Source organism: Ranitomeya imitator, chromosome 5 (assembly GCF_032444005.1).
Source record: "Ranitomeya imitator isolate aRanImi1 chromosome 5, aRanImi1.pri, whole genome shotgun sequence".
In the NCBI taxonomy this organism is placed as follows: domain Eukaryota; kingdom Metazoa; phylum Chordata; class Amphibia; order Anura; family Dendrobatidae; genus Ranitomeya; species Ranitomeya imitator.
This window is the reverse complement of record NC_091286.1, coordinates 394,907,054-394,919,102: the sequence shown is the minus strand read 5'-3', so window position 1 is coordinate 394,919,102 and position 12,049 is coordinate 394,907,054. Positions and strand designations below refer to the sequence as shown.

At 37.6% G+C, this 12,049-nt stretch overlaps 1 protein-coding gene across 1 annotated transcript in view; it reads right to left on the bottom strand.

Annotated features, from left to right (window-relative positions):
- Positions 1-12,049, bottom strand: part of CSMD1 (CUB and Sushi multiple domains 1) — a 3,308,788-nt gene that overhangs the window by 83,418 nt on the left and 3,213,321 nt on the right. Inside the window, exons 56-57 of the mRNA XM_069726899.1 lie at positions 10,972-11,145; positions 9,888-10,070 (exon numbers count right to left, since the gene is read on the bottom strand). Of these exons, the coding sequence (XP_069583000.1) occupies positions 9,888-10,070; positions 10,972-11,145 (357 nt within the window). The remainder of the gene's footprint in view (positions 1-9,887; positions 10,071-10,971; positions 11,146-12,049) is intronic.

Sequence of the window (12,049 nt, the reverse complement as noted above, 5' to 3'; positions counted from 1 at the left end):
TAAACTCTAAACTTCTGTAAATCATGCAGGTGCGTCAACAAAAACTAAATCTCCGAGCACTCACAAATACTCGGAGACCACCTGAGCAATGAGTATATTCACTCATCAGTAGTTAGGATTAGAGATGAGCGAACTTGTTTGGAAAATGTTCGCCATTCTCCAATACAGCACAAACATTGCACATTCAGATTCGTCTTAGGATTCTCGTGCATTTTCTTAAAAATCTGCAAAATTTGGCCAAGTTTCAGTAAATCATTGGATTTCCACTAACGCTTTTGTTAGTACTTTGGCTAGGATAGAGGAGCAGTATGATGAGCAGGGGGAACATGTTTGATGAGGTTAGGGGCTGTAGGGAGGTCAGAGGAGAGGCGGATTGTTAATCTTTTTTATTACCTTAATGTGTGGAGATTCCAACAGCCAATCAGGGTGCAGAAACCATCCACAACATCCAGATACAAGGACTTGTGTAATTGGTTGCCAAAGTCACATGTCCCTCCCCATATGTAAAATGGACATATGGCTTCGGCACCATTTTGAGACTGTAACAGTGTAGTGAGTTTGCTGCTGCTGCAAGTAGTCAGATAGTTAGCTAGGCAATTTATTCTCAGCTAGTTCTGAGAATAATTCTGCGGTGCATCCACAAATTGCCACTTCAGTATATAAATCCTGTGTGCTAATTGTGTGGTCCAGCCATCAGTCCACATTTCAGCATCTAAATCCTTTGTGCTAACTGTGTGGTCCAGCCACCAGTCCATATTTCAGCATCTAAATCCATTGTGCTAAATGTGTGGTCCAGCCACTTGTCCACAATTCAGCATATAAATCATTTGTGCTAATTCTGTGGTTCAGCCACACTATTTCAGCAACTAAATACTGATTGTCAATTTACTGACAGGTGACTGACAGGACTGGGCCTAGGGCTCTGAAACAGCTGGTTAAAAGAGGTGAAGGGTGTATGACTGGGAAAAAAGGAGGTCATGGTGGAAGGGGGAATGGCCTTGGTGTTCAAGGTGTACGTGGGGTGGTAATGTTACTGAAAGCTCTACTGAACAAACACCGGCTCATCCTATCCAAATACAACTGAAAACTTCTGTTGCTGTATAGGCTACTTGACTCCCTTTCTTTGGTATCCACACAGTGGTACATTTTGTAGATCATTTTTTGAAATGTGGAGACTTCAAGTGGGGTCTCCATCTGGAGGGTTGCCTATAGTGAAAGTGGTGTCAGAGTCCCATTGTACTATTTCTACTCTGGGAAAATTGATACCACTTTAGTGGTGTGTGCCAATATTTTTTTTGAAATGTGGAGACTCCAAGTTGGGTCTCCATCAGGTAGGTTGCCTGTAGTGGAAGGGGTCTCAGAGTACCAAGCCTACATCTGACATTCATCCACCTCTTATTGATCAGTTTTGTAATCTAGAAATGCTGGGCCAGCCCCTGTCTCATCCATCCATTTCTACTGTGAGTCAATTGATGCCACTTTTCCTGGTGTCTGCCCCTAATTTTTGGAAATGTTTTTATTCCAAGTTGTGTCTTCTTCATGTGTGTTTGCCAGGGCTTCCAGCACCATGGGCCTACACTGGTCCCTCACCAACCTTTTAATTTTAACTTAAATTCAAAGCTATACATGTCTCATGCATGGCCCATGCCTGACTGCTGTGCCATTATAAAAATTTCTACTGAGGGTCAATTGATGCCACTTTTCTTGGTGTCTGACTAACTTTTTGGAAATGTTAGGACTCTAAGTTGAGTGTTTGCCTGTAGCAGTGGGGCTTCCAGACCAGCAGACCTGCACTTGCTTTCAGTCAACTACCTGTGTTACTATCTTTAAATATTTCTAACAATAGTCTATGAAGCTGAAATTTGTGCCACCTGCATTTGGCTGAGCAGAAAAGCAGTTTGAGATGTTGCATGAGGTATTAGAGCTCCTAGCACAGCAGGCCTACACCAGTCCCTCACCCACCTTTTAATTGTAACTTAAATTCAAAGCTGTAAATGCTGGCCCAGACCCTGTCTCATGCATGGCCCATGCCTGACTCCTGCACCATTACAAAATGTCTACTGTGGGTCAGTTGATGCCACTTTTCCTGTTGTCTGACCCTAACTTTTTGAAAATGTTTGGACTCCAAGTTGGGTCTCTGTCAGGTGTGCTGCCTGAATTTGGCAAGCTCTCAGACACCAGGCCTACTCATGTCGCTTATCCACCTGTTACTGATCAACGATTAATCTAGAAATGCTGGTCCAAGCCCTTTCTTATGCCCTGTCCCATGCATCTATACTATTTGTACTTTAGATCAATTCTGCAGCTTTTCCTGGTGTCTGCCCCTAACTTGAGCTGTTTGGGCAGCTTTTGGCCCTCTGAAGGTGTTGTTTATGCGTTTGGTTTTGCCTCCCATTGAATTCAATGGGGTTTGTATACGTTCGGCAAACATCAAAAAGTTCAACCATCCTAACCAAAAGGAACCTTAAAAGGTTCGCTCATCTCTAGTCATGACAAAGCAAATATCTTTTTGGGGCAGAATCAATTCAGACCAAATCTATTCTGCTAGCTAATATCAGAGAACATGCCCAAAATGAATTTTGGACGATTCACTAACATCTAGAACAGATAAATGAGATAGAGATAAGGAAATAGAGATGTCCTTAAAGAGAGAGGTCCTTAAATATGATTTCAGGGAATTAGGCCACAAGCTGAAAGCCTGTACCACGTGCCACGCCAGAGAGGCAACAGGAGATTAGGGAGGTTAATAAGTGGCTCAAGAATTGGTGTAGGAAGGAGGGGTTTGGGTTCCTGCAGAACTGGGCTGACTTCTCAGTTGGCTACAGGCTCTACGCTAGGGACGGGCTGCACCTCAATGGGGAAGGTGCAGCTGTGCTGGGGGAGAAAATGGCTAGAAGGTTGGAGGAGTGTTTAAACTAGGAATTGGGGGGAGTGTATTCAATTTATAGGAGGGGAAGAAAGTGCAGACAGAGACCTTGGCACAAATAAGGAAGTTGTGGGTGGCGGTGGCATGGGGGTGAGGTTAGAACAGTTAATAATTTAAGAAAGAATAGAGGTACAGAGAGATAAGGGGAGGGGGAAAAATAATAAATTACCGATAGGGGTTTGTTATAAATCTCTAAAAATAATTGAAGCAATGGAGAATATCCTCGTAAGGCAAAATAGATGAAGCTGCTACTCAAGGAGAAGTCATTATTATGGGGGACTTCAACTACCCTGAAATAGATTGGGAAACAGAAACCTGCAGTTCCAGCAAAGGTAATCGGTTTTTGACAACTATGAGAGACAATTACCTTTCACAACTGGTTCAGTACCCAACAAGAAGGGGGGCACTGTTAGACCTAATATTAACCAACAGGCCAGACCGCATAGCAAATATAAGGGTTGGGGGTTACTTGGGTTACTTGTAATAGAGGGGTTACAAGGACACTAAGCTTCAGGAGGGCAAATTTCCAGCGGATGAGAGAGGATCTTGGTGCAATTAACTGGGACGATATCCTGAGACACAAAAATACACAAAGAAAATGGGAGAAATTTTTTTAGCATCCTGGATAGGACCTGTGCACAGTATATACCGTATGGGAATAAACATACTAGGAATAGGAGGAAACCAATATGGCTAAATAGAGCTGTAAGGGGCGCAATAAGTGACAAAAAGAAAGCATTTAGAGAACTAAAGGAAGTAGGTAGTGAGGAGGCATTAAATTAATACAAAAAATTAAATAAATTCTGTAAAAAGCAAATCAAGGCAGCAAAGATTGAGACAGAGAGACTCATTGCCAGAGAGAGTAAAAATAATCCTAAAATATTCTTTAACTGCATAAATAGTAAGAAAATAAAAAATGATAGTGTTGGCCCCTTTAAAAATAGTCTGGGTGAAATGGTGGATGAGGATGAGGAAAAAGCCAATATGCTAAATGACTTTTTTTCATCACTATTTACACAAGAAAATCCCATGGCAGACAAAATGACTAGTGATAAAAATTCCCAATTAAATGTCACCTGCTTAACCCAGCAGGAAGTGTGGCGGCGTCTAAAAATCACTAAAATTGACAAATCTCCGGGCCCGGATGGGATACACCCTCGAGTACTGCAGGAATTAAGTACAGTCATTGATAGACCATTGTTTTTAATCTTTAAAGAATCCATAATAACAGGGTCTGTACCACAGGACTGGCGTATAGCAAATGTGGTGCCAATGTTCAAAAAGGGGACAAAAACTGAACTCGGAAATTATAGGCCAGTAAGCTTAACCTCTACTGTGGGTAAAATCCTGGAGGGCATTCTAAGGGATGCTATACTGGAGTATCTGAAGAGGAATAACCTCATGACCCAGTATCAGCACGGGTTTACTAGGGACCGTTCATGTCAGACTAATTTGATCAGTTTCTATGAAGAGGTAAGTTCCGGACTGGACAAAGGGAACCCAGTGGATGTAGTGTATATGGACTTTTCAAAAGCTTTTGATACGGTGCCACACAAAAGGTTGATACATAAAATGAGAATAATGGGGATAGGGGGAAATATGTGTAAGTGAGTTGAGAGCTAGCTCAGGGATAGGAAACAAAGGGTGGTTATTAATGGAGCACACTCGGACTGGGTAGCGGTTAGCAGTGGGGTACCACAGGGGTCAGTATTGGGCCCTCTTCTTTTTAACATATTTATTAATGACCTTGTAGGGGGCATTCAGAGTAGAATTTCAATATTTGCAGATGACACTAAACTCTGCAGGGTAATCAATACAGAGGAGGACAATTTTATATTACAGGATGATTTATGTAAACTAGATGCTTGGGCTGATAAATGGCAAATGAGCTTTAATGGGGATAAATGTAAGTTCATGCACTTGGGTAGAAGTAATGAGATTTATAATTATGTGCTTAATTCTAAAACTCTGGGCAAAACCGTCAAAGAAAAAGACCTGGGAGTATGGGTGGATGACAAACTAATATTCAGTGGCCAGTGTCAGGCAGCTGCTACAAAGGCAAACAAAATAGTGGGATGCATTAAAAGAGGCATAGATGCTCATGAGGAGAACATAATTTTACCTCTATACAAGTCACTAGTTCGACCACACTTAGAATACTGTGCACAGTTTTGGTCTCCGGTGTATAAGAAAGACATAGCTGAACTGGAGCGGGTGCAGAGAAGAGCGACCAAGGTTATTAGAGGACTGGGGGGGTCTGCAATACCAAGATAGATTATACCACTTAAGGCTATTTAGTTTGGAAAAATGAAGACTATGGGGTTATCTTATTTTAATGTATAAATATATGAGGGGACAGTATAAAGACCTTTCTGATGATCTTTTTAATCATAGAACTGAAACAAGGGACAAGTGGGCATCCTATGCGTTTGGAGGAAAAAAGGTTTAAGCATATTAACAGACGCCGATTCTTTACTGTAAGAGCAGTGAGACTATGGAACTCTCTGTCGTATGATGTTGTAATGAGTGATTCATTACTTAAATTTAAGAGGGAAATGGATACCTTTCTGGAAAATTATAATGTTACAGAGTATATACACTAGATTCCTTGATAGGGCGTTGATCCAGGGAACTAGTCTGATTGCCGTATGTGGAGTCGGGAAGGAATTTTTTTCCCCAATGTGGAGCTTACTCTTTGCCACATGGGTTTTTTTTGCCTTCCTCTGGATCAACATGTTAGGGCATGTTAGGTTAGGCTATGGGTTGAACTAGATGGACTTATAGTCTTCCTTCAACCTTAATAACTATGTAACTATATAGTGCTACTGTGTGACACTGTACAACATATAAAATATTTCATGTTTATTGTTGGTAAGCACTGGCTAGTGTTTTAGACACACAAGGGATCTTTCTGTGTCCTAGAGAAATGCCATGCACTATTTTCTGCTTTTCTACATCATTAAAATACCTCTGGTGTTTAATGCCGTGGGGCAATACAAGTATTAAACTGCACAGAGTCAACATAAATCCAAGATTTATTTATTCAGATTACCTATCACAGACTATGCATGGTCCTTATTCATTGAAAAATAAATATCCTAGCATTTTGCAGATAAATCTACTTTCTAATTGACTAGAGATGAGTGTTCCCGAACTGTAAAGTTTGGGTTCGTACCAGACACTATGTGTCCTGTGCTGAACTCCAAACACGGGCTTCTCCTGGAAGTCAGTTTTACAGTTTGGGAGTGCAGGAAGGAGGGAGAGATTTTACAGCTCCAAAGTTCAGATCCCCGTTGATTTAAATGGAGTGTGTTTCCGGTTTCAAGTTCGGGGACAGTTCTGGTACCCGAACCAAACTTTAGACAAAAATTTGGGCCGGTACCAGAATCTGATCTTCCACCAGTCAGCTCAAACCTATTCATAGAACAATAAAGAATTTTTCCTGGGGTTGTCAATTCTTACATGTGTAACCATGCAAATTGACAATAATTTTTTTGTAGAATTTATTGTATTTTACTATAAATACAAATGAATGTTGATTTAGCTTTAAGTTGAATGATCTCAGCATTAAGCAGAATAGTATTCTGTGTTATTAAATTCTACAACTTCTATCTACTTAACATCACAATATTTATGTTACATTTAGAGGTCATTATTTCAGATATCATTCAAATTAGTTTAGCAGAAGCAAATTAGTATTAATTACCTTCTCTGTGGCCTATTAAAATTAACAGTGGGAAAGTATCTTAAATCATATCATATCTTGCTTTAAGTTTTATTTCCAGTTACGGAATAAAATACCAATTTAGTGGAAGTCTAAAGGCTTAGAGACTAGACAGATCTTCAATGACAGTAATAATTTATAATATGCATGCATATTACAAAACTTGAACACATTTCTACCTGCACTAAATCTGGACACTACTATATTTGTCTGACATTGAAATACACTTGTCCATTTTATTTTTATTACATGTCTATTCTAAAGCTGAAATTCTACCAGTAGAATTAAAAATTTGCAACCTTACGATTTGGAATGGTGTTTAAATTCTAAAGATATTCTCATTAGAACATCATTTTCTTTTTTGTTAGTTATTGCTAATATAATTGTCATTATTAAACTATTTTTTTGGCAAAATTAGTAGAATTTACACAAATACCTTCTTTAGGCTATTAATGTATCCATTTGTTGTTACTGTATCAACTTAGAAGAATAAGAGTCACATTGAAACTGTTGGAATGCATGTTACAACATTGAATAGTTATAATAGCATTGCAGGTTCATTAAGGCCTTACTCTAGCATTACCTTATGCTAATAAGTTGCAAGATTTACTTTGTGTCTTCTCACAACCTATGAACAAGTGCAGTGAAGAAAAGCAGCCATATTTTACATAGTATGAGATATTGGGGAATAAATGTATAATTTTATGCAATAGTAAAAATGGCAAAACTTGTTGAAAATGTAAATGGACACACATAGAATCAGATATTTGGTACAAATTGCTAGAAATATTGGACAATTTACATTTTCATATGGCTTTTACAAGGTTTTGTAAAAAATAAATAAATGGTGTATGATGTTGAGCAATTCTTGTTTTTTTCTGATTTCTTCTAGACTTTCATCTGATGAATAGTAAACGTAGGCATTTACTTGACATTTATATGCCATTTTCACACTTCTGATACATTTTTCTGAAAGGTAGACAATCAGATTTATTGTGCCTAAACTACAAGCTCCATGATTACAATCATATGAATATATTATTTTTAAAGGCTGTAGTGTTTCAGAGAAAACACAAGTTAAAAGAATTAGTCAGTCAAGGGTAAAATAGTCCACTGAGTAGCTCCCTTTGCCTTCTCCCCTCCCAGTTCATCGTGATTGTCAGTTTTCATCCTATTTTCATATTTGTAGAGAGTTATCATTCAAGCCAGGCAAGGCAGGAAATAATCCGAGTCTCTTGGCAGGCTTCATAAAGGGATTGCATGAACCAATAGGGAGTACTAAATGGCCATTGATTGCTAAACATTTACTAATCAGTAGTAATTTAATAGATGGCTTAAACAAGTAGACTGAAGTAAACTATTCACAATGATCAGCCTGTAATAGATTGTTCATCTCTCAGAAACAGTGCCCACCCTCACTATGGATTTTGTGTGGTACTGCAGTTCAGATTAATTTTCTTCGATTCAGCTGAGTTGCAATAATACATTCAACCCATGATTAGGAATGGATCTTGGGCTAAATAGAGAAAATTTAATTTATTTGAGTGGAATTGTATTGTACTGAAATATAGAAAAAAATGTATGTATTTCTGAGAATACAAATTTTTGCAAATTTCCTTACCGTGGTTGCCATGTTGCTGAACAATTGATGGCCCACAAAAGTTTTGAAAAAACTATACTCACTGTTCACCCTATCTGGCCCTCCCCTACCCAGCATTCAATTTCTAAGAACCACCTCTTCTTTTCCTTGCCGCAAAACACATCTCCTGGCTTGTTCACTTTAGGTCAGGACGTCAGGCTATGTCCAGCCTTCAAGAGGTCACTGAGCATCGCACATCATGATGTTATTGACATGTTACACTCAGTTACTTCTGAGGCCTGATCATGGCCAAAATCACTGCCTAGAGACAACAGGTTGAAGACGCTAAGGTGAAAAGAAGAGGACCTGCCGGGTCCCTTCTTCTCTAAGCTAGCTGTGGCCAGAAATTAAGCCTGGTTTGAATAGGTTTGGAGATTCAGCTTGTGACATGGGAAAGAATAGGCTGCTGTGAAGACCGGACAGTGGGAACCAGAGGAACAGGTGAGCAATGAGGGGAGTATTTTTTTGTATTTTACATATTATGTATATTATGTATGCTTATATTTCCCAGGAAAATCCATATGATTTTGGCGATGCACTCATGGTTTTGTGATAAGTCTAATAAAATGCAGTCATGTTTTTCTAATTCTAAAAACCCCTTTAAGTGCTAAGACTCTTTAAACTTCTCAAAAATACTGTAGTCCTTCTGTACACCAGAAATCATTAGAAAAGTCCATGATAATCCACTGAATTTCATACAAGGTCAAACATACAGAAGAAAAAGGAGATCGACAATAAGGTACTTAAATTGAGAAAATTCTATTTGGAGTCTAAAATTTCAAGTGTGGATGACTTCATGGTGAATCCAGATTCCATTTTGTTAATCTTTGAAAATCTTTATAAAGATTTGAAATAAATGTACATTTTCATATTTGAATGAATCCTAAAAATGCTCTGTTAAGCCTTTTTATCTAACTCCTTTTGAAACTTTTTGTGAAGAGAATTAGTAAAAATACAGGAAAACATTATTAGATAGGGAAAGTAAATACACTAATAAATCTTGCATATTGCTATTCAAAAATAACAATTATCTATTTATATGAGGAAGCTATAATTCTGAATACAACAAATTGAGGCAAAACTAAAGTTTCAGGGACTATTCACAGTCATCTTGGTTAGTGATAATATTTTCCGGTGAGAGCTGAAGTTTGATGAAGCCATTCAGTCTGTTCATTGGCTTCTGCATGACCTCTGCAGGAAACTCAACAGATGAAATTAGCTACACAGCATTGTTGACATGTGCCCCTAGTTATATGGAAGGGCCAAAGGAATGGCTTAATGGAGCTGCCTTATTAATAAAAATGCTTTATCAACACATTTGTTTACGGATTAGTCAAATTTGTCTAGTCATTTACATTTTAGCATAAATTCTTTTTTTCATTTTAAATATTCTTTTTTGCATTATTTTGTTGTCTGTTGGTAAAGATATAGTCTACATCATATGCAATTCAAAGGTTTATTAGGGCCAAAGTGATTTACTTATCAATAAACTTAATGTAAATACTATCATTTCAGAATATTATCCAGCAATCAAATTGCCAAAATGTAGTATACTTTGGGATAGGCATTTTTAAATGAATTACAAGGACGGTACTTACCTTCACATGACGGTTGTAGTCCAGACCACGATCCATTTGATAAACAAGTCCGTTCCATGGATCCTATTAATGTATATCCCATTTCACAAGAAAAACGCAGTAAACTTTTAGTCTTAAATTCATTGCCAAGGCGTGATCCATGAGCTGGTATTCCAGGGTCACCACACATTCCAGGATTATATCCTTAAACACATATTCAAATATAATTTTACTTTAACTATTAGATATGTAGATATCGATAATTATACACATACTGTAGGTCCCGATTAATTAAGACTGGCATTTTATAGGACAGTTTTGATGGCAGGTGCAAATTAGAGTCAAGTGCTTCCAAATGCATTTGATGCATCTTTCAGATACCTTACCCCAGAATAAGAAACTTGTTGCTGTCAGTGACTGGAGGACATTTTTGTCTTACTTCACTTAGCCATGTTCCTCAGTAATAAGCTTCATTAATTTTTTAAAAAGTTGGTGGAGATAGCTGAAGTTAGTGTAGAACCCAAAAAGGCACAACATCTGCCACATTTTAAATAGTTTTGCTCAATAATTTTAGCAGAAACAGTCTGATTATTAATTTTTAAATAATGGCTACTTTTTTATATAAAATTAAAAACAACAGCAACTTCAGTGTTCTAAAATATTTATTTTACTTTACGTAACAAAAATTACCAAAGTTTCTGGCATGTGATCCCTTTTGATTTGTCAGCAAGCTCCTTTCAAAATAAGAAGTATAAGAAATGTACTGTAAATAAATTTATTGCAACCATCTAAACATATGTATGAAAATCCTCGAGATGGACATAACAAACTTATCATTTTATTTATCTTTACCTTTTTTATTTTTTTTCAAAAAAAGTCAATTTAGTTCTTTAGTATATGTCAGAAAAAATCCTTGCTAAACTCAGAAAAGAAGAGTTCTTATACTTAATTATATATGTATTTATTAGGCATACTGTGCATTACCTTGTTTCCAGATTTGTGTTATGAAAATCACTAAATTTACATTTCAGGAAATGTATAAGTTAGGTAAGATACATTCAAAATGAAATAATTCAATAAGTGCTTTATAATATTACTGATATACCTGAGCAAAGAGGAAGTGTTCCGCTCCATCGATTGTTCTCTTGGCACACTCTTGTTGCATTTCCTATTAATATATGAGCTCCAGAGCAAGAGTAATGGATTTTTGATCCATATGTAAATTTATCTCCTCCTAAAATTGCATTTGCAGGAATTCCTGGATGACCACATGATATTGCTGTGAAAATACATTGTTTCTTATTATTCAAAAATAGTAGTGTCAATACTAGTGTTAATAGTTTATTTTTATCAATTAACAAACAGGAAAGTGATTGCACAAAATATATACTGTATTTGAATCAAATCAATTATTGGTGTGACCACTAGAAATGAGAGAAGTTATTCGAGTAGAATTGAATTCCATTCAAATTTTTACAAAAATCCACATTCTCAGGAATATTTTTTTAATTTGTTAAAATTCAGCAAAATAGTCAACTGCTATGGGTTGCTGGTATTTTGCTGAATTACAAACTGCTGGCCATGATTATAAAGCAAAAAAAGGCAAAGACCCCACTGCTCACTTGTCCCAGCACCCCAGCTGCCTCTGTTGTCCTTTACCCACTTAAGGCTTCTACTTTCCACTGTCACATGCCAGGGTCATCACTTTAGAATAGCAATTCCGGTCACAACCAGGCCTCAAAGGTCATGGCATGTTAGAATGTCAGAACTTCGTGATGCTATGACCTGTGCTGTGACATTACAAAGTGCCATCACCTAGAGGTCCTAGACATAATTCAAAGTCCTCTTGTAGATTGAAGGCACTTGCACATGACTGTGGAAAGAAAACTCCCTGAGGACCGGACAGCGAGCAGGTGGCTACGGAGTGAGATAGGGATCTGGGACAGCTAAGTAGTGAGGTATTAGGTAATTTTTTCTACTTTTTATATGTTACATTTATTATGCTTTGTGGTCTGAAAAGACTTCAGAACTATTTATGGAACATTAGTTTGAAGACAATAACTGCACAGTAACTGGTAAAATCTGCGCAATTTCTCAAATTTGATTTTTGTCAGAACAGCAGTGAGGACCTGGACAATGGGCTATCAAGGACTGCAAAATATTAAGAGGAGCAGACTGCCACT